Raw genomic sequence first — 22684 nt, 5'->3', positions numbered from 1 at the left:
TCCCAGCTGATTTTCGGCCCATTTGAGGCTGTTGTCGCCCTCCTAGGGGCATGAAGGAAGCCTTTGGAGGCCAAAAAACAATCAGTTTTCCGGTTTCAGTACATCTGGTATTTCCAGAAGGCCTGTTTTTCGGCCTCCGGAGGCTGCAGAGGCTTCCCTTGAGCCCCCCAGGAGGGCGAAAAAGGCCTCAAACGGGCTGAAAATCAGATGGGAGGTGCGTATGCGCAGTGCAGGTAAGTTTGACTGTGCCATAGCTTCGCCATCACGGCCCTAGGACAGAAGTGGTCAAAAGCAACCTGGTTAGATGCTCCACATGATAATTTGCCGTCTAATATTTGAGAGGGGGTCCTCCATTGTTTTTTGTTTGTTTGTTTCTCTTTAATTTTACAATATGATTAATGAGGCTCATTCTCATATATCTGTCTCTTGTTGATGGCCAAGTCCCTGTTCGTTTTTTTTTGTTTTTTTTAAAAAGACTTTTTTACTCTGAAACACAGAATTCTGGCAGAAACAATGCTGTTGTTTTCTTGCAAACATTTCATTACCCAAACTTGATAACTGTCTAGCACTGATGATTGTAGTTTGCATCTTGAAACGTCTGCAAGAAAACAATCAAGGTCAGAGAGCACCAAGGAGCCATGGTGGTGCAGTGGTTAGAATGCAATATTGCAGGCTAATTCAGTTCACTTTCAGGAGTTCAATCCCCACATGCCCAAAGTTGACTCAGCCTTTCTCCATCCTTCTGAAGTCGGCAAAGTGAGGACCCAGATTGTTGGGGGCAATTTGCAGACACCGGAAACTGCTTAGAGAGGGCAGTAACTATGGAGTGGTATATAAATCTAAGTGCTATAGCTATTTGAACCCTGAGCTACAAATATTCTCCTTTATTGAAATGCCGCAGTTTGTGATTTAGCAGAGTCGGGCAGTGAGGCGGTTGGGGAGGAACCTGGGCCAGTCCTGGAGGCTGAGGAAGGCTCGGATGAGGGCTCTGCATCAGAGGCAGAGATGGGGCCAGGGCAGGCTGGCAGTTATCAGCTGCCTTCGGAGTTGGACAGCGGTGAGACCGGGGAGTAAGTGGAGCTGGTTCCCAGCCTGCAAATGCGCAGAGCTGCCAAAACAAAAAGAACAGCTAGCAACTAAGGGTTGACATGGGAGTAAAGCCGCAGGGGGAGGGGCTTTTGCAGGAAACAATTCGTTCGTTGCAGCTATGGGGAGATCTGTCTGTGCATCTCAGAGACTGTGCCAAGTCCTTCCTTGTCAGCACTGTGTTTGGAAATATTTACTTGGCAGCTCTCCAAGCTAGATAAGGTCTGCGCTCCTAATTACACCCTTGAAAGACTGTTTGCCAGGCCTTTGGCTGAATGTGAATGCAAGAAATTCACCTCCTTTTAATAAAAGGGGTTTTGCTGGGACAAAGAGCCTGCTTAGTACTTTTTGGGGAAGCCTAGGTCAGGACAAAGGGATCACTGATTTTAGGCTTTATAATCCATCCTCCTTCATCTTTCTTTTTCCCAGGGATGGGTGGGGTGGGGTGGTTTTATGGTCAGTGGTGGTATTCAGTCTGTTCGCACCAATTTAGTAGAACCAGTAGCTAACTTTTTGTGCGGTTTGGAGAACCAGCTGATCCCACCAATGGCTGGCTCTGCCCCATCCGTTCCAGCCACTCCTTTTCTGCCTTGGCCACTTGCGTAGTTTTTGGTAAGTCGCTATGTCTCACATGTACTATAGTCCTCAACTTACAACCACAATCGAGTCCAAACTAAAATATCTTTCAATTTTTATTTTTGCAGTAGCCCGTCAAAGGTTGAAAAGGGAAAAGATTCTTTCAGCAAGAATCAGTGAGCAACCAAGATCGGAATCAGTTGTATCGGAATCGGCCTTGGATGATATAAAACAGTCACAAGGACAACCACTCCAAGCCATTCACAGGATAAATATGGAACAGATTCCTTCAGTAAGAATCAGTGAGAAACCAAGATCGGAATCAGTTGTTTCAGAATCAGTCTTGGATCATATAAAACAGTCACAAGGACAATCGCTCCAGGCCCTTCAAAGGATAAAAATGGAACAGATTCCTTTAGTAAGAATCAGTGAGAAACCAAGATCGGAATCAATTGTATCAGAATCAATCTTGGATCATATAAAACAGTCACAAGGACAACCGCTCCAGGCCCTTCAAAGGATAAAAATGGAACAGATTCCTTCAGTAAGAATCAGTGAGAAACCAAGATCGGAATCAATTATATCAGAATCGGTCTTGGATCATATAAAACAGTCACAAGGACAACCGCTCCAAGCCCTTTACAGGATGATAAAAGAACAGATTCCTTCAGTAAGAATCAATGAGAAACCAAGATCGGAACCAGTTGTATCAGAATCTGTCTTGGATAATATAATACAGTCACAAGCACAACCATTTCAATGTGGAGAAAGCAGCAACTCAATTATTGATATAAATAATGATATCTTCAAGATTGAAAATAATATTCCTGAAATCTGGTCAGTGCAACAATATCGCAGTTTTAAAGGAAAATACGATGGATTGGACGTTTTTAACAAAAAGTTAGGTTGCAAGTATTGTGCAAAACATGACTCCATAAAAATGAAAAGTATTCATGTTTCAAATGCATGGAAATATTTTCAGATTGAGGCAGCGGGGAAAAATAGAGACGTTAAACAAGCTTCTCTAAGGAAAAAAATGAGAGAACATTTTTTATCAAAAGCCCATAACATTTGTAAAGCGAACATAAAGCAATGTGAGGAGGATTTAATAGCAAAATTTAAAATGAATGAAAAACATTTACAAGCTACTTGCAGAGTATTTAATACAGTTTACAGCTTGGCACAAAGATGTAAACTATTTTCAGACATCGAAGATGAGATAGAAGTGCAAATTAAAAATGGGTTAGATATGGGAATAGGATTACACTCATGTAAAACTGCAGTGAACATAGTTGATTTCATTGCAAATGAAATTAAACAACAATTATTTACTAAAATCATTGAAAATAATCTGAAAATATGCTTGATTGTTGATGAAGTTGCAACGATATCTTGCAAACCAGTCATTATACTTTTCTTAAAAGTTGAGGATTCAATTACATCACCAACCATTTTCCTTGAGTTAGTTGAATTGGAAAAACAAGATGAAGAGACAATATGTTCTTCAGTTATGAAAAGTTTAAATAATGTCGGGTTTACGAAGAACTACCTAAAAAAAAATTTAATAGGATTTTGCTCCGATGGTGCCAGTGTTATGCTTGGGAGAAAATCTGGAGTGAGCACCATGATAGCAAAAGAGTTTCCAAACATAGTAATATGGCACTGTTTAAACCATCGCCTCCAGCTAGTTTTGGATGATTCGATAAAGGAAATAACGCAAGTAAATCACTTTAAAATATTTATTGATAAAGTACGTACTATTTTTCATCAATCCAATAAGAACCAAAGTGAACTTGCCAAAATATCAAAACAACTTGGAATTGAAATTATGAAGATTGGTAGTGTGTTGGGACCAAGATGGGCTGCCTGTAATTTAAGGTCAACCCTAGCTGTGTGGCGTGCTTATCCAGCGCTACATCACTATTTTCATTCAAATAAAAAGTACTTGGGTATGGCGGCCCGTCTTGAAAATATACATTTTATAACTGATTTGGCATTGATGATTGATATTCTGAATGAAATTTCTTATCTTTCAAATGCACTGCAAGCAAAAAATGTGGACATAATAAAGGCTGAGAAACTTTTGATGGGATCTATTAAAGCGTTTCAAGTGCTTGGAAAGGAAAAGGGTCCATACGAAAAAAAAGTGGATGAATTAATTATTTCGGAAACCTTCAAAAATATCAAATTTGTAAAAAATGATCGATTCCTTGGGCTTCCTCGGGAAAGACTTTTAAAACACATCATAATGAATTTGAGGAAAAAATTAATGGATTGTGAACATTTGAAAACAGACTGTAGCCGATTTCAAGACAGGAATAAATTACAATTTTTCAAATTTTTGGAGCCAGATTATTGGAATATTGAAGAAATAGCAGTTCCATGGAAAGCCGGTGAAGAAGAATTGCTCATATTTAATGACATTTTTAATTACCAAATTGATATTAATGATTATCGAGATTTTGTGGAAAATGTTTTAGAAAATTCCCAGAAATATGCAATTCCTCAAAGTATTCAAAGAGCGAAAAATATTATCAGAACAATTCCTGTCAGTTCAGCAGAAGCAGAAACTGTTTTTTCAAACATGAACATCATATGTTCACAGAATACAAGTCACCTGACTGTTTCTAATGTATCAAACATAATGACTATTAGTCTAATTGGTCTACCTCTCAAAGAATGGGATCCTACCCTTACAGCGGAAAGATGGTTAAAGGTGAATCAGACAGCCGACGAAATGCTGAAAATTGCAAGTGAGGACACCAACCGAAAAGCAATATGGAAATATCTGACATAACAGTTGTATTGGTTTTTGCCAGGTATTATGTAATAGTTCCTTACTATTTTGAAACTTTCTTATAACAAAATCTAATTTTGTGTACCTCTTTTATTGTTCTTATTTAAGTGTCGTGAACATCCGCTAAGGCTGTTTTGGAGGCTTCAGGATTGACACACAATAGGGAGAGGGAGAAATAGATGGGGTTTTGTAGCCAAAATAATAAAAAGTTTTGCTATGGGAACCAAGGACATTCTCACAGGTGGCTGGCCAGAGGATGAGGGAAGTAACCAAGCAACCAGCAAGGTCCTGGATTGGGCAATGTGACCAGGGACTTGGAGGGGAACAGGGGAAACTTTTTACTGTTAATTCGGTGAAAACTGCAAGAACTTTTATAGAGTCAGCTTCTACCAGTTGTGCCAATATGATGTATCCAATAAAGCTGTTCTTTGAGGAACTTGCCTGCCTCGGAGTTCTAATTTCTATGGGTGCATTACTTGGAAGACTGACATTAAGTATTAAATTGATGAAATCAGGAGAGGCGAGGAGTGGCTGGGAGAGGAGAGGCGCCCCTCAATGTGAGGGATTTGGTCACACCTACCCAGTCACATGACTACCCAGCCATGCCTTCCCAGCCAGTCATTAGGGCAGAGAATCAGTTGTTAAGTTATTGGAATCCCACCACTGTCGTCGTCTTCATCTCAGTGGATATGAAAGGAGCTTCTCTTGGAGAGCCCAGAGTTGTGGCGGGGGGTTTGCTATATGGACAGAAAGAAACTTGAGGCTCAGCCTGGGCCCACTGCCGAGGTTGAGAGTTTTGAATAGAATACTTTATTGGCCAAGTGTGATTGGACACACAAGGAATTTGTCTTAGTGTAAACACTCAGTATACATAAAAGATACATTCGACAGGAGTCGAGAATCATAAGGTATGACAATGTTAGTCGTAAGATACAATAAGCAGTCAATCATACTAGGAAACAGTCAATATAAATCAGTATACAAGTGACAAATTTAGAGTCATACAGTCACAAGTGGGAGGGGATGGGTGATAAGGAGCGATGAGAAGATTAACAGTAATAGAAGTGCAGACTTCGTAATAGTTGAACAGGGTTGAGGGAAATTGTTTAGCAGAGGGATGGCTTTCGGGGAAAAAACTGTTCTTGTGTCTAGTTCTGGTGTGCAATGCTCTATAGCTGTCGGGTTGCCTCAGGAAAGGCACCCTGTGAGGAAATCAAGAGGCCTGAAAAGCCTGGGGAAAAAATAAAATCACTTGAAGAAAAACCCAAACCAGAAAGCAAGATGCCCAGTGGGACAGCCTGACTAGAAAGTTAGTTAATGTAATGGGCTGAAGCAGAGCAGAATTATATAGAATAGAATAGAGTAACACTATTGGAACGGACCTTGGAGGTCTTCTAGTATAACCCCTGCCTAGGCAGGAAACCCTACGCCACAATATCTTTTTAAAAACTTCCAGTGTTGGAGCATTCACAACTTCTGGAGGCAAGTTGTTCCACTGATTAATTGTTCTGTCAGGAAATTTCTCCTTAGTTCTAAGTTGCTTCGCTCCTTGGTTAGTTTCCACCCATTGCTTCTTGTCCTGCCTTCTTGTGCTTTGGAGTATATCTTGACTCCCTCTTCTCTGAGGCAGCCTCTGAGATATCAGAACACTGCTATCATGTCTCCCCTTTTCCTTCTTTTCCTTAAACTAGACGTACCCAGTTCCTGCAACCGTTCTTCATATGTTTTAGTCTCAAGTTCCCTAATCATCTTTGTTGCTCTTCTCTATACTCTTTCTAGAGGCTTAACATCTTTTTTACATCGTGGCAGCCAAAACTGGATGCAGGATTCCAAGTGTGGCCTTACCAAGGCCTTATAAAGCATGATCTCAATTCTATCCCTCTATTTATGCAGCCTAGAACTTTATGTTGGCTTTTTTTGCAGCTGCTGCACACTGCTGGCTCATATTTAAATGGTTGTCCACTAGGATTCCAAGATCCCTCTCATAGGTATTACTATTGAGCAAGGTACCACATATAATGTACCTGTGCATTTGATTTTTCTTGCCTAAATGTAGACTATTGGCCATGTGTGATTGGACACATAAGGAATTTGTCTGGTGTATATGCTCTCAGTGTACATAAAGGAAAAATAAAATACAGTGGAACCTATGGTCACGACTGTAATGTGTTCCGTAACTTCGATTGCAACCAGATTTGGTCGTGACCAGAAGCAAGACCATACCCAAAAAATGGTGCAGAAGAGGGAATTGGCCGTAGCCATGTTTGATTGCCACCCTATTTTTGAATCATAACCCGATTCAAAAATGTGGATTTTTTTTTTGCTCGACACCCGATTTGGTCGTGATCAGAAGCATTCATGACCCGAGGTTCCACTGTATATCAAGACTCATAAGGTACAACACTTAGTGATAATCATAGCACTCAAAGCATACTAGGAAACAAAACAATATAAATTATAAAGATACAAGCAACCCGGTATAGTCATAAATGGGAGGTACTACGAAGGATGAGAAGAGTAATAGTAATACTGTCAGATCCGTGTATCTATCATTTCTTCAATGGAAGAAAGGGCGGACGGACTGATAAATCCTTCTTGATGTAACCTGAATATATTTAATCTTATATCGAATTTGTGTAACCTACACATGATACAATGGAGAGATGAAACCCAGATGGCCGGAACCTATCACCTCTGGGAGAGACAGCCAGGAGATGAAGAAACCATAAAAATTCCACAGTGAGATGTGTCCTGGGAAACCCTGGAAAAGATTGGTCTAAAAAGGGGGTGGGGGGGAACTAACATGTTGGCTCTTTGTTTTACTAAATATACATCAAGGTAAGGGGAGGTATTTTAAACTCCCTTATCTATCTCTGCATGCCTGAGAGACCTTAGATGCTGCTTTTAACCCCTACGTGAATTGTCTCATCTCAATAAAGGATTCCTTTTGATACGTTTTGATAGGTTTTCAGAAGCTCATTCTAGTTGATTGAATGGGAAAAGTTCTGTAGCCTGACATACAGTCTTAGTAAATAATTCGACAGTGTTGTGGGAATTAGTTGTTTTGCAGCTTGATAGCATTTGGGGAAAAACTTTTGTCTAGTAGTTCTGGTGTGCAGTGCCCTATAGCATCGTTTTGAGGGTAGACATTGACACAATTTATGTCCAGGATCTGAGGGGTCTGTAGATATTTTTGCAGCCCTCTTTTTGACTCATGCAGTACACAGATCCTCAATGGAAGGCAGGTTGGTAGCCATTGTTTTCTCCTGTGTGCCACTGCACCCCGCACGCCAGATACCCAACAATTGGCTGTTGGGCGGGCGGCGGGCACACGTGTGGTAGACCTTTTCTGGGTGAGTGCTCACATGCCAGCAGTAATGGCTCTGCGTGCCACTTTCAGCACGCGTGCCATAGGTTCGCTACCACAGGACTAGGAAGTTCGATGCAAGAGGTGACCAAAACTGAAGGACAGCAAATGTGAAACCCTGCTGAGTCCATTTAGCATGAGGAGTGTGCAACATGGGACCACAAAAGTTATTTCTCCCTAGCCAACAATACTAGGCTTAACAACTGCCTCAATCTCATCTTCTGCAATAGTTTGAATTCAATTTACGGAATACAAATTAAAGAACCCTTTTCCAACAGTGACCACAGCATGATTGACTTTTGTCTCAACATACGTCCACACAAAAATCATCACAACAAAATCCCCAATTATAACTTCAAAAAAGGCAACTATGATCTTATAATCAATGATCTCTCTTCCCTTGATTGGCAATTTCTATTCACTGGATGCAATACTGTTAAAGACCATTACAACATACTGTTACTTGAAGTCAAAAGAGTCATCAAACTATATGTACCAATAACTCCCCAAACAAAACAAAAAACAGATTACCCATAACAATAAGGAAGCTTCAATCCAAAAAGAGATCACTTTGGCAAAAAAACAAATCTGGTCACGTTGCCAACTTCAAAAGCCGATACAAAACTCTATGCCACCAGATAAAAACTGAATGCACCAATTATCACATTAAACAAGAAGAAAAGCTTCTACGCACCAATTCCACCTGTGCTTTCTACAATTTTATAAACAACAAACTAAAAGGACCATCCCACCCCTGAAAGGACCTAATGGTAAAGACTGCAATGACAACAATATTAAAGCCAACCTCTTTAACGCATTCTTTGGCTCAGTATTTGTAAGCAGCATTGGATCAAGCCCAGTACTTCCTAGTTGAACCACAGACAATTACAATGATCTAATACATATTGATTTTACAGAAGACATTAAGAGCAACTGCGTTCTCTTCACTGATGATGTAAAGCTATTCAACACCACAGACAATACTACTACCCTCCAAAAAAGACCTTGACTATGTATCAGAATGGTCAATCAAATGACAACTTCAAATCTCAACAAATAAATGCTCTGTCTTACTTATTGGCAGAAAAAATGAGAAAATAAAATACAAGCTAAATAGTCAAGACCTTGTTGAGGATCCAAACTTTGTCAAGTACCTTGGAGTACTCATCTCAAATGATCTAAGTGCTAGAGCCCATTGTAACTACATAGCCAAAAAGGCATTAAGAGTTGTTAACCTAATCCTGCATAGCTTTTTCTCTGGTAATATCACACTACTAACTGGAGCATACAAAACATTTGCTAGACCAATATTTGAATACAGCTCATCAGTCTGGAACCGATATCATCTATCTGTACCGGTATCATGTATCTAGTAACACAATTGAAAAAGTCCAGAAATATTTCACAAGAAGAGTTCTCCACTCCTCTACTCATTGCAGAATACCTTATGCCACCAGACTTGAAACTCTAGACCTAGAAAACCTAGAACTACACCGCTTCTGGTCCGATCTAAATATAGTATATAAAAGCATACATTGCAATGTCCTACCTGCAAATGAATATTTCAGCTTCAATCATAATAATACAAGAGCACACAACAGATACATACTCAATGTTAACCGCACCAAACTTGACTGCAGAAAATACGACTTCAGCCACAGAGTGGTCAATGTCTGAAATACTCTACCTGACTCTGTGGTTTCTTCCCCAAACCCCAAAAACTTTAACCTTAGACTGTCTACTATTGACCTTACCCCCTTCCTAAAGGCCTGTAGGGGGCGTGCATAAGCGCACCAATCGTGCCTACCGTCCCTGTCCTATTGTTTTTTATTTTTCTTATAAGTATCTATCTCATGTATTCAAAATTATATTTATTCTTATACCTGTATCTTGTAAGTGATTGACACATCAAATAAAATGTAAAAAACATAAAATGTACTTGTCCCAGCTTCTACCAACCTAGCAATTTGAAAGTATGTCAAAATGCAAGTAGAAAAGTAGGGACCACTTTGGTGGGAAAATAACAGCATTCCATGCGCCTTTGGCATTTAGTCATGCTGGCCACATGACCACGGGGACATCTTCGGACAGAGCTGGCTCTTCAGTTTTATAACGGAGATGAGTACCACCCCCTAGTACCATAAATAATTAGCCACATGTGTGCAAGGGGAACCTTTACCTTTTATGATCTTAATCTCTTTCCATCATCACTTTTGTGTTAAGTTTTGTTAGTTGGAGGGAGAAAAAATACATGAACTTTTATCCCCATTATATTTTGAAATAAAAACATTCTGATTTTTGTTCTTTAAAATGTTTTGTTTGCAAAGCGTTTGAGCTTTCAAAACTGATTTAAAAATGGGGAACTAAAGCTAAACGAATCATCTTCCCAAGCCACACAAAATGTGACTGAAACTTTTGAATTAAATCTCGAATATCTTAGTTTAAATTTCTGGCCACTGAATCAATGTGATTCAAATATTTTATGAATAATTTCTTTCTATTTCAATCAATACTAAAGTATTCTAAATTTCTTGCAATACACGGAGGTGAATCATTAATATTGTTATCACTGTAGTACAGTTAACCTTAAATTCTTATGTTTGTCAGATATATATCTTGCCTTTTCATCAGATGATCCAAGACAAAATCTGTGTTTCTCCCTCTTCCAATAAATCTTAACAGGACCCACATAAATTCAAACAAAGCATAGAGATCACATTTATTAAATACTAACAATAATAACACGTAGGACAGTGGTGGCTAACCTTTTTCGGCTCCCATGCCGATAATTGCACAGGTGCTTGTGCGCTCACATGCCAGTACCCAGAAGGCAATGCGCACATGATTCCCCACTGCACGCCATGGATCTGCTCATGCACGCCCAATCCCATGCGCTGCGCATCTCTGCGCATGCGTGCACATTTTCCACCCGCCCCCCCCATGCACGCATGCCAGATACCTGACAATCAGCTGTTGGGCGGCGGCAGTGCACATATGCAGTGGGCCTCTTCCAGGCGAACTCTCACGTGGCAGCAGAAGTGGCTAGGTGTGTCACTTCTGGCACACATGCCATAGGTTCGCCAACACGGACGTAGGATAATACTTACATTCCTCTGCTACGAAGAATTACAAAACAAACCACATATAAATAATGTGCATTGGAATACCCTTGAATATGAATATTGGACCAAGAGTAATGAGCCTTAATTCAAGAGAGACTTCTACACCCAACACAGAAGTACAGAAATTACAAGTTAGCGAAAACGATGAATAACGAAATAAAATATATACTGTATGTAGGGGTGGGATTCAAATTTTTTAACAACCGGTTCTGTGGGCGTGGCTTGGTGATCATTTGGCTGGGTGGACATTAGCTGGGCATGGCCAACTCAATATCACTCACATCGAGGCACGCATCTCCTCACCTGGCCTCTCTTGACTGTGGGGATGCTGCAACAGTCGTAAGTGTGAAAAATGGTCATGTCACTTTTTTTCAGTGCCATTGTAACTTTGAATGGTCACTCCACACAAGCAAAGTACCAGCAAAGGAGGAGCTCTTTCTACAATCCCTGCTCCAATTGGCTCTCTTTCCTAAATGGATCCTATTGTGAGAACGTAAGGGTTTTATAATGCCCTTGTTGGAGTCCGATTCTGAGGGGGAGGTTGAACAGCTGACAGGGAGTGGGAGGGTGGTTCCGGTGGCTGTGGAAGAAATGGAGGAAGGGCACAGTCTGGGTGGGCATTCAGAGGAAGACCCAGGGCCACCCCTTCTTCATCCTAGGGCACGCAGGGAGGAATGGAGAAGGGAGCAATGCGGCTTATGGGAGAGAAAAGGGCCCTGATCCCTTTCATTGTTGCAGCTGGAAGAACAGGATATAAGAAGGGCGTTTGCACACAGCACCATGCTGGAAGCAAAGCGTGCATTATCTTTGCCGAGGCTTATCTGGGTTTTGGCATCCTCCCAACTGTGTGTGCCTCATTATCTTTTGGAAGTCTGCAAGTTATTATCCTGGTCTGTCATGTTAATTACTTCAGCGTGGTTTGTATTGGGGTTTTTTTATTTCTACTTTATCTGTATTTTGGGTTCGGACTGCATTTCTTCCCTTTGTAGACTGTTTTTGGAAGAATTTGATCTCCCGCCGAGGTTAATTGGACATTGTGGGCCAAGTTGGAGGCATTAAAGGGAATTTATCTACTTTGGTGACTTTGTTATTTTTGTGCATCACAGTATCTATATGCTTTCTCCCCACTGCTTCTTCTTAGTACTAGTAAAAGACCCACGTTAACAGAAGTTCTTTTACTATTCCATGTAGTTTTCTGCTCTCGGTAGACTGAATTTGTCTAAGTAAGGTAAGAACATTAATTAAAGCTCATTCCACAGTCCATGCTCCAATAGGCTCTCTTTCCTAAATGGATCCTATTGTGAGAAAATAGCGGTTTTCTTATATTCCAGTTTCACCTTCCAAGAATTTATAATGTTTCTCTACTGCATGAATCCTCTTATGGCAAATGAAAGTCGTGGTCTTCCTAAAGCTTTTCCCGCAGTCCGTGCATTTATACGGTTTCTCTCCAGTATGGATCCTTCTATGTTTAGAGAGGCTGGTGCTTTTGTTAAAATGTACCTTCATCCATTTGTAGATTTTCTCCCTAGAGTGGGTCCTTTTATGGGAAGCACGGTTACTGCTGGTATTGAAGCTTTTCCCGCACTCCGTACATTTGTAGGGTTTCTCCCCGGTGTGGATCCTTTTATGGGATATGAGGTCGCTGCTCTGACTAAAGCTCTTCCCACACTCCCGGCATTTGTAGGGTTTCTCCCCCGTGTGGATCCTTTTGTGCGAAGAAAAGTTACTGCTCTTCCTGAACCTCTTTCCACAGTCCAGGCATTTGTAGGGTTTCTCCCCCGAGTGGCTTCTTCTGTGGGAAGTGAGGCTACTGCTGTTGCTGAAGCTTTTCCCGCACTCCGCGCATTTGTAGGGCTTCTCTCCCGTATGGATCCTTTTGTGAGAAGTAAGGTAACTGCTCGTACTAAAGCTCTTTCCGCACTCCGGGCATTGATAGGGTTTTTCTCCCGAGTGGCTCCTTTTATGGGACGTTAGGCTGCTGCTGGTGCTGAAGCTCTTTTCACATTCCGGGCATTGATACGGTTTTTCTCCCGAGTGGCTCCTTTTATGGGACGTCAGGCTGCTGCTCGTGCTGAAGCTCTTCCCACACTCCAGGCATTGATAGGGTTTCTCTCCCGAGTGGCTCCTTTTATGAGCAGTGAGGTTACTGCTGCTACTGAAGCTCTTTCCACACTCCATACATTTGTAGGGTTTCTCCCCGGTGTGAATCCTTCTGTGGCACGTAAGAGAACTGCTGTTGCTGAAGTGTTTTCCACACTCCGTGCATTTATAGGGTTTCTCCCCCCGGCTGACTCTTTCGCGCAGAGACGGGGCAAAAGTACGACGGCAACCTTTCCTGTTCTCCTTGAACGGACACTTCCGTTCTTTGGCCAGGGTTCGGCAAGCTTTATTTACATCGGATATATCCTGCAAGATTTCTCCGCCTTTCCCAGAACGTTTCCCTTTTCTTTTCAAATGGCAGTTTGGTTGGACAAAGAAGTCTTGAATTTGAGGCCACAGAAAGGAAGAGCCGCGTTTCCTTCCATTTTGGGAGTGACTTTCTGAGCATGTTTTTGGTTCCGTTTGATTTGCAGATGGTTCCTTTCCGTCTTCCAGCATCAAAGTGTGGAGGCTTTCCTTGCAGTTTTTATTCCGCCTTTTATCCCCTGAAGGGAAAAAAGAAAAAGAAAAGAGAAAGACAATTGTAATAAGGCCAGAGAAGGGAAATAAAAACTATAGAAACTGACTATGAATTTGCCGCTGGGATTTTAGCAAGGACTGCAGTATTTCTAAACCCAGGTAGAAACGTAATAGTTTGATTTGGTTATTGCTAAGTTTACATATAATATTGAAATGGACAATGTCTATTATATCAGTGGATAGAAACCTTCAAAAAACCTCTGTTCATCTTGATTTCTTCATGAAGAAAATTCCACTCTTGTATCTGTATTTTAAGAGCAGAAAAAAGCTTTTTTTTTTTAGTTTAGTTTACTTTATAGTCACTGCACCTCGTACAATGAAATTAAATACCATCTTCAGTATACATTATGACTATGAAAATAAGCACAAACACACATCCTTCACATTCTGTAGACTGAATTGATAACCCCTAATATTGCATTAATATTGCACTATACAGTAGAATTCAATAGAGTTACTGCCCTGGGATAAAAGCTGTTTTTCAACCTATTTGTCCTTGTTTTTATTGTTCTGTACCGTCTGTCAGATGGTACTAGTTAAACAAAAAACAAAAAACAGGGTGCCCAGGATGAGATGGATCTTTGAGAATGTTTTGAACTTTCTTAAGGCAGTGGGAGCCATAAAGCTCTTCCAAAGAGGGGAGAGGGCAACCCATGATCCTCTAGGCAATGACGTTAACCAGAGGTGGTCTTCAGCAGGTTCTGATCAGTTCTGGAGAACCAGTAGCGGAAATTTTGAGTAGTTCAGAGAACCGGCAAATGGCACCTCTGACTGGAGATTTTACAGTATCCTTCCCCTGCCATGCCCACCAAGCCACGCCCACAGAACCGGTAGTAAAAATGTTTGAATCCCACGACTGATTTAACCCTCCGGAGTGCTGTCCTGTCTGCTCCTGTGCAATTGGCAAACCATACACAGGTGCAGGAAGTTAAGATTTACTCTCTATGGCGCAGTGGGTAGAAGGTCACCAGCAGAAAGCAAGCCACAGCTAAGCTTTAAACAGGACTAGTTTATCCACAAAATCTACAAGTTCATCCAAGGTAATATCCCACAGGTGATTTTCAAAAGGCTTTCTTGGTTTTCTTTCCCCGCTTGAAAACATTTTGCTTCTCATCAAGTTCTGAAGAACCGAAGAAGCTTTTTGGAAGAGAAGCGAAATGTTTTCAAGGGGGAAAAAAATCAAGAAAGTTCAACTGCCTTTTGAAAATCTCCTTTGGGACAACCATGACTTGGACCAGGAGACCCCAACTTGGCAACTTTAAGACTTGTGGACTTCAACTTCCAGCATAGCTGGCTGGAGAATTCTGGGAGTTGAAGTCCACAAGTCTTAAAGTTGTCAAGTTTGGAGACCTCTGACCTAGACCAGTGGCCCCCTTTTTTGTACCACGGCCCGGTACCGGCATCACAAAATGATCCACGGCCCGGTACCGGCATCAGCACGCACGACCAAGGCAAAGCGAGCTGAGCGATCGGCCAGCCAGCCGTCCCCCGCTTCTCTCCGCCACCTTCAACTCCTCCTTTGTACCTTCTCGCGGTCGATGGGCTTTTCGGGCTCTTTCTTAATCTTCTCCTGAGTAACGCGAGACTCCACCGCCATCAGGACAGCACTTCGTTTGAAGCCCCCCCCCCACCCTTTGACGAAACTAAGGCGTGAGGATTCCTTCAGCACCCAAACGCCGCTTTCCATCCAACCGACGACCGACAAGTTCACCCGGAAGCACTTTCTGAAGCGCCGTCGAAACAAGATGGCGGCGCCAAGCAAAGTAGGTGGCCCGGTACAAAATGATCCACGGACCAGTACCGGTCCGGGGCCCGGTGGTTGGGGACCATGACCTAGACGATTGAGAATCTCCATAAACATACAAAGCAATATTTAAGGACCAAGCAAGATCCTTACCCAGGGAGGCCACGTTCCGAGAATTCTCCAGCATGACTTCTTCATGGAGGGCTTTTTGATGGGCATCTAGCCGAGACCACTCCTCTTTTGAGAAATACACAGCCACCTCCTTGAAGGACACAGCGTCCTGCTGAAGGAAAGAGTCTGCCATGATTCTACAGTCCAAAATGAAGGATTTGCACATTTTCTCTTTGTTGACAAATGAACAAAGCAAGAAATGGGCTCATGTTTTATTTTCTAGCAGGTATTAAAAAAAAAGTTGTGCAAGGAAACAGACCGAGCTTATAGACCAGGCTTGTCCAACCTGCGGCCCAAGGGCCGCATGCGGCCCAGGTCACCTTGTAATGCGGCCCAGTGCCCACCCCAACCTTCGTGCCAGAGCCAGTGAGGAGGAGGAGGAGAAGCAGGCACGAGGCAGGACGAGGCGAGCGCCAGGCCAAGCAGCAACAGAAAAAGCAGGCACCGTCAGAGCGCCACCTCCTGCTGTTGCCACCACCGCCATCGCCGCCGCTTCTGCCCCCGCCGCTTCTGCCCCCGCTGCCACTTCTGCCCCTGCCGTCGCTGCCGCTTCTGCCCCTGCTGCTGCCGCTTCTGCCCCTGCTGCTGCCGCTTCTGCCCCGCCGCCTCCGCTTCTGCCCCCACCACCGCTGCTGCTTCTGCCCCCGCCACTGCTGCTGCTTCTGCCTTCCAGTCCTGCCTCATCCAGCCGGGCCATTTGCAGGAGGAGAGGTAGGCGCAAGGCGGGCGAGTTTTCTCCCCGCAAAATTTGGCTGGAAAATAAACCATGATAAAAAAACAGTGATAAAAAATAAATAATTTTTAATAAATAATTAATAATAAAAACATCTCACTAACTTCATTTCCAAATAAATTTAATATGTTAACTATGTTTTCTATGGTTTTTTTTGGATGATCAGGTATCATTACTGTTATTTTATTTTATGTGCGGCCCAAACCAAATTTTCATCTTCTAATGTGGCCCAGGGAAGGTGAAAGGGTGGACACCCCTGTTATAGACTGTCCCCAAAAGTACAGTTGGGGCAAGTTTCACACACTTGACTGAACTCTGACTGAACTTTCAGGAACCAATTCAGGGAAAGGACCTTCGTAATCAACTGACAGATGGGCCTCAAGCAGAGCTATCGACGGCTTCAATCCTGCCTGATAGTGGCACAAGGAAGTACTGGGGAGTTGTTCTGTGACATAACAGCAGATGCCCTGTGATGTCATCTCAGGGATCCATCCTGGCTGTGTCTAACACTTTCGTACCCAGCTATTGCTTACAGTTGGCCATACTAACCTCAAACCAACCATACCATAGAAGTCAGCAACATCGGAAGGAAGGAAGGAAGGAAGGAAGGAAGGAAGGAAGGAAGGAAGGAAGGAAGGAAGGAAGGAAGGACGAGGGAGGGGGAAGGGACGAGGGAGGGGAAGGGAGGAAAGAAGGAAGGAAGAAATGAAGGAAGGACGAGGGAGGGAGGGGGGGGAGGGAGGGAGGAAGGGGAGGAAGGAAGGAAGGAAGGAAGGAAGGAAGGAAGGAAGGAAGGAAGGAAGGAAGGAAGGAAGGACGAGGGAGGGGGAGGGAGGAAGAAAGGAAGGAAGGAAGGCAGGAAGGAAGGACGAGGGAGGGGGAGGGAGGAAGGAAGGAAGGAAGGAAGGAAGGAAGGAAGGATAAGGAAGGAAGGAAGGAAGGAAGGAAGGAAGGAAGGAAGGAAGGAAGGAAGGACGGACAAGGGAGGGAGGAGAAACAAGGGAGGGGGAGGGAGGAAAGAAGGAAGGAAGGAGAAGGGAGGGAGAAAGGAAGGAAGGAGAAACGAGGGAGGAGAATCAAGGGAGGGAAGGAGGGAAGAAGGAAGGAAGGGATAGTTCCATTAGCTGAGCATAGTGAGGAAACCAAGACTGGGATACAGAAGCAGTAGAGTCAAGAAGATGTGGTGAGAGAAACCTTGAAAATCCTTAAGGACTTGAAAAGTTAAAGGAGCTCAGAAGTGTAGCTATAACTACTATTTGCTATGAAACAAGCAAGTGCAGTGAAAAGGTCATTCCAGAGCTGGGGTCGCCAACCTTTTGGACCTCAGGGACCACCAAACGAATAATTTTAAATCCGTAGTCCACTAATGTGAATTTTGACTGACAATGGCTTGCTGACGTTTTCCCAGGGTCTCTGCAGAAAGCAGCAGAGACCCTGGGAAAATTCCCCCCAAAAAGTCTGCAGGAAAATTCCCCACCCAGTTTTCCTATCGATCGATCATTCTTTACTTGGGATCACAGGATACCATCTCTAGCTCCGTTCTCAGGGGGAGAAAGAGAGAGACTTTTAGCTTCATGCAAGGAAAGCAGCAGAAGCAGCAGAAGTCTTTCTTGCTCTCCCCCAAACTCCACCAGAAATTTAGTCTTTGTGAGACATCGTGCCGGCGTAGCCTTCTGGAGCAGGATGCCTTGCAGGGCCCAAAGGCTCTTTCCTGGTGGAGTTTGGGGGAGAGAAAGAAAGACTTTGTCTGTTTTCCTTGCGTGCAGCCAAAAGCAGAAGAAGGAAGAAGTGGAAAGAAGCAGCCGGTGGCCAGGCCAGGTGCGTGGGGCAAGTTCCCCCCCTGCCCTTTCTCCCTCCCCCCCACACCTCGTGTAGTTCGCAATACAAGCGACACAAGCCTTGGGTTCAAATGGGCCACGTGGGCGGTGCAGCCTTGTGTTCCCGCGCAGCCTGGATTAATTGCTTTAGGGGTGACATTTCTCTGCGGACCACCAACATTTTCTCGCAGACCACCGGTGGTGCCTGGCCCACTCGTTGGCGACCACTGTTCCAGAGCATTTCAGGGCGAGAATTAAGCTAGAATGCCTCCCTCAAAAAAACCCTGACAAAAAGGAGCAGATTAGCGTGCATCCTGCTTAAAATTGGAATCTTCCTAAATCGGTGTCCTCTCTTGACATTTAACCAACACCCCCAATACCTGCGCTGAAACGTCAGCTGCTGTTTTGGATCCGCCAGAAAAGGGGGGCGATCCTAAAAATGCTGGCAGCATCGATCTGTTCCCTGTGAACAGAAAGAAAAGATGGAAGCAGGTTTTATTAAAGATCGTAGTTCAATAAACGATAGGGAAAAATTATAAACAAGAGGCGTAGAGGAATGAGAGGGAGCTGGACTCTCCGATAACACCATGTCCCTTAAAGCAGGGGGTCTCCAACCTTTTGGACCTCAGGGACAACCAAACTCGTAATTTTATTATAAATAAATTTTATTCAATTTACAATCAAAAACGTATCAACAATACATACACAAAAGAAAGAGAGAAAAAAAAAGAACATCCGGGCTAGCAAACCGGAGAAAGAAGAGAGTAAAGGATGTAGAAGAAAAAAGAAGGAAAGAAAAGAGTAAGAGATGAAAAGGATATTGTTTGCTTTTAGATGTATCCTTTCCATCTCAAACTCATAATTTTAAATCCCGCGGACCACCAATATGAATCCAGCATGCCGCTCGCTGAAGCACCGGGACTCCCACTGACAGCATGGAGTCCTTCAGGCACTTAGCTCGGCTATCTGTTTCAGCTACCTCATTTGGACTCGTTTCCCACAGAAAACAAAACAGCGGGATCTCTCATCTCTCTTTCTTTCTCTCTCTCACATCTCTCTCTCCCCCCATCTCTATTTCTCCCTCTCTCTCTGTGTCTTGTCTCTTTCCCTCTCTCTCTCTCTCTCTCTCTTCTCTCTCTCTTGACTTCTTTCTTCCTTTCTCCCTCTCTCTCCTTCTCCCTCTGTGTTGTCTCTCTCTCTCTCCCCCAACCCTTTCTGTCCCCGAGGGTGCGGTGGGAAAGGAACCTCTGAACTGATGCTGGGTGGTGGGAATATGAGGTCCAGAGACTGACGAGCCATGTGCTGAAGACAAGATGGCTGCCGGGGATGTGGGGCAATCTCGCTAGCAAACCCATGTCGTGGCTGCTGCCTCCTGCCTCTGCGCATCGAGCAGCAGCGGGAAGCAACCTCCTGAGCCGCAGGAAGCGCCTGCCAGCGATGCCCTCAGGTGAAGATGTCGCGAGGGGGAGGCTCGACCCTTCCCCTTAGGAGCTGCAAAGCGCTTGCCGCCCCTCTGGCACCCGCCAAGCCTCCTCCTTTCCCGCTGGGCGTGTGAGCGCTTCTGGCGAGGAGGAAGAGAAGCATGGTGGGAGGAGGTCTGGCAGCTACCAGAGGGGCAGCGAGTGCTTTGCGGCTCCTGAGGGGAGGACTGTGGAAGATCGCGCCCTCCTCTCACAGGCCAGGGAACATGCAGGAAGGGCTCTGATGCCACGATCTCCCGCACGCTACCCTCCCTCCTCGCACGCATCAGTCCATCCGCCGCTGGTATCACCCCCGTTGCAGACACGGGTATGCTGTGGACCACCAAAATTTTCTCACAGACCACCGGTGGTCCGCCAACCACCTGTTGGCGACCTCTGCCTTAAAGGACCTTCCCTTACCTTTTGAAGTGTCCTGATTTTTAGCAACGCCTCCAAAAAGAAGCTCCTGGGAAGGATTTGCAAAATCCCTGCATTTCCCGTGATGTTCAATGACCTCTACAAATGGTGCCTGGACCTGAAAAAAAAAAGGGAAATTAAGAGATTCTGGTTTTCTGATCACAATATTGAAGCTCCCATGGGGATGGAATGAGTAATGGAACGCTTGCCCCAAATTAGGTTCTCACCTTCAAGTCTACATGTTCCTTCTGCTCTTCCACCTGACTCAAGAGGAAGCCTTCAGCTAGGGCCACCGCCTGGGAGCTGGTCTCTGCTCCACACTCCCGTATCCAACTCTGCATCTCTGCAGGCAGGACAGCCAGGAACTGCTCCAGAACCACCAGGTCCAACATCTGCCCTTTGGTGTTCCTCACCGGTTGCAGCCACTGACGGCAAAGGTGGTGAAGGTGACTGCAAAACTCACGGGGTCCCTTAGACTCTTGGTAGTGGATACCCCTGAAGAGCCTGCGCTGGACCTCTGAACTGATGGCCTTCGCCTCCAGGGTTGTCATCTTCTCAGCTCCAGCCCAGGAGTCCTTACCTACTCGGTAACGTCCCTCCATTTCTTCTCCGTTCTCCAACATTGTTCCCGACGGGGCCAATGGAGGTTCAGGAATTCCAAAAATCTTTTCATTCATACAATCTGGATCGTCGCAGCAAAGCCCTGGATAAATTCTTCAAGCCCATTCAGCCTTTTTTGATAAGGAGGTTTTTTTCGTTTCCAGACAGGGAGTCCGCCCAAGTAGCTTTCAGCTTCTAGATCTGTGGGGGGGAAAAAGGATTCCAGAATTACTAAAATCTGCTGAGGTTGGCGTCAAACCATTTAAGGTGAAAGAGATTTTGTTGGCCATTATCCTAGGCAGGTTAGTAGGCCTGTGGCTGGATGAAGGGGACTTTAAGCTCTGATAACAGATCAACAAAGTTGGAAGGGACCTTGTAGGTCATCTAGTCCAACCCCCACCCCACCCCAAGCAGGAGACCCTACGCCATTTCTGACAAACGGCAGTCCAAACTCTTCTTGAAAGTCTCAAGTGATGGCGTTCCCACAACTTCTGAAGGCAACTTCTGTTCCATGGGTGGATTGTTCTCACTATCAGAAAGTTTCTCCTTATTTCTAGGTTGAATCTCTCATTTCCATCCATTATTCCTTGTCTGGCCTACAGGCACTTTAGAAAATAGCTTGATCCCCTCCTCTCTGTGGCAGCCCCTCAAATATTGGAAGATTGCTATCATGTCTCCCCTGGTCCTTCTCTTTACTAGACTAGCCAGGCCCATATGCTTCAACCATTCTTCATACATTTTAGTCTCCAATCCCCTCATCATCTTTCTTGCTCTTCTCTGCACTTTTTCTAGAGTCTCAACATGTTTTTTATAGTGTGGTGACCAAAACTGGATGCAGAATTCTAGGTGTGGTCCTACTAAGGCTTTATAGAGTGGTATTAGTACCTACCTTGTTTCTATCCCTCTATCCTATCCTATCCTATCCTAATTCTAGTCTATATTCTATTTTCTATTCTATTCTCTATCCTATCCTAATTCTACTGTCTATTCTATTCTCTATCCTATCCTGTCCTAATTCTATTCTCTATTCTGCTCTATTCTATTTTCTATTGTGCCCTATTCTCTATTCTATTTTCTATTCTACTCTATTCTATTCTCTATCCTATCCTAATTCTATTCTCTATTCTATTCTATTTTATTCTATTCTATTCTCTATTCTGCTCTATTCTATTTTCTATTGTGCCCTATTCTCTATTCTATTCTCTATCTACCCTAATTCTACTCTATTCTATTCTCTATCCTATCCTAATTCTATTCTCTATTTTATTCTATTCTCTATTCTGTTCTATTTTCTATTCTGTTCTATTCTATTCTATTCTATTCTATTCTATTCTCTATTCAGTTCTATTCTATTCTATTCTCTATTCTGTTCTATTCTATTCTATTCTCTATCCTATCCTAATTCTATTTTCTATTCTGTTCTAGTCTGCATTCTATTTCTATTCTATTCTGTTCTATTCTGTTCTATTCTCTATCCTATCCTATCCTATATTCTATTCCATTCCATCCTGTCTATTCTATTCTATTCTATTCTATTCTATTCTATTCCATTCCATTCCATTCCATTCTCCATCCCTGGAAAACTTCTTCTCTGCTTGAGTCCTGCCAAAATGCAAAGGCATCTCCCGCTCCTCCTCTTCCTCCTCCTCCTCCTGCGGTCTGTCTATCCTGGCTTTTTTTCCCCCATGGAATGATCAGGCTAGTTTTGTTTTTCCCCACCTTTCCTTTGACAGGTGCATGGAAAGGGGCGGCAGGGGAACGTCGGAACCTGCGCCTCCCTCTTCCCTGGACTGCAAAGGCTGCCCCATAGAGGAGGAGCCACAGAGGGGGTCTCCTTCCCCTCTGCAAGCACGAGGCCCCTGGGCGTCCCAGGTTTTTTTTGGGGGGGGGGGAAAGCTCCCCTCCCACACTCACCCGGGTGTCGCGTCTGAATCTCTTTGCCCGCAAGACTTTCCTGCAGCAGCCTCTTTACCTGCTGGCCAGGGCGAGGGAGTGCAGAGTCCTAGAGAGGCCAGACTCTCCGGGATGTCACTCCACTCCTCCAAAACATCTCTGAGAAGGACCCGTCCTGGCGAATGGGCCGGCGCATGCTCAGTTCCTTTCCTGAAAGCCGGA

At 43.9% G+C, this 22684-nt stretch overlaps 2 protein-coding genes across 4 annotated transcripts in view; one reads left to right on the top strand and one right to left on the bottom strand.

Moving 5' to 3' along the window:
• Positions 1–4293, top strand: part of LOC113450358 (uncharacterized) — an 11341-nt gene extending 7048 nt beyond the window's left edge. The window contains 2 exon segments of the mRNA XM_087927730.1: positions 1791–4150; positions 4153–4293. Coding sequence (XP_087783856.1) covers positions 1791–4150; positions 4153–4293 — 2501 coding nt within the window.
• LOC148126595 (zinc finger protein 197-like) lies at positions 2700–22684 on the bottom strand. 3 transcript variants are annotated; one of them, XM_087927967.1, is made up of 6 exons: positions 22484–22684; positions 20197–20770; positions 19973–20087; positions 18473–18555; positions 15525–15654; positions 2700–13593 (listed from the first exon to the last, which is right to left on the bottom strand). In XM_087927967.1, the coding sequence occupies exons 2-6, from the start codon at positions 20644–20646 to the stop codon at positions 12269–12271; spliced, it is 2103 nt and encodes a 700-aa protein (XP_087784093.1). In that variant the 5' UTR covers positions 20647–20770; positions 22484–22684; the 3' UTR covers positions 2700–12268. The 3 variants fall into 3 exon arrangements, with proteins under 3 accessions (XP_087784093.1, XP_087784091.1, XP_087784092.1); XM_087927965.1 differs by having other exon boundaries at positions 20197–20764; positions 22484–22683; XM_087927966.1 differs by having other exon boundaries at positions 15525–15651; positions 22484–22681.

This window comes from Pseudonaja textilis, chromosome 2 (genome assembly GCF_049901715.1).
Source record: "Pseudonaja textilis isolate UNSWEBS1 chromosome 2, rPseTex1.2, whole genome shotgun sequence".
NCBI classification, from domain to species: Eukaryota; Metazoa; Chordata; class Lepidosauria; order Squamata; family Elapidae; genus Pseudonaja; species Pseudonaja textilis.
The sequence above is the reverse complement of the archived record's forward strand: the minus strand, read 5'-3'. Positions and strand labels throughout refer to the sequence as shown.

What these genes read in the sequence shown, in the direction of transcription:
- LOC148126595 (XM_087927967.1), bottom strand. Translation starts at nt 20,646, where the DNA reads ATGAATGAAAAGATTTTTGGAATTCCTGAACCTCCATTGGCCCCGTCG. An exon ending in AGGAACATGTAGACTTGAAG is followed by an intron (nt 20,088 to 20,196) that starts GTGAGAACCTAA and finishes TTTTTTTTTCAG; the next exon opens with GTCCAGGCACCATTTGTAGA. An exon ending in AAATCAGGACACTTCAAAAG is followed by an intron (nt 18,556 to 19,972) that starts GTAAGGGAAGGT and finishes TTCTGTTCACAG; the next exon opens with GGAACAGATCGATGCTGCCA.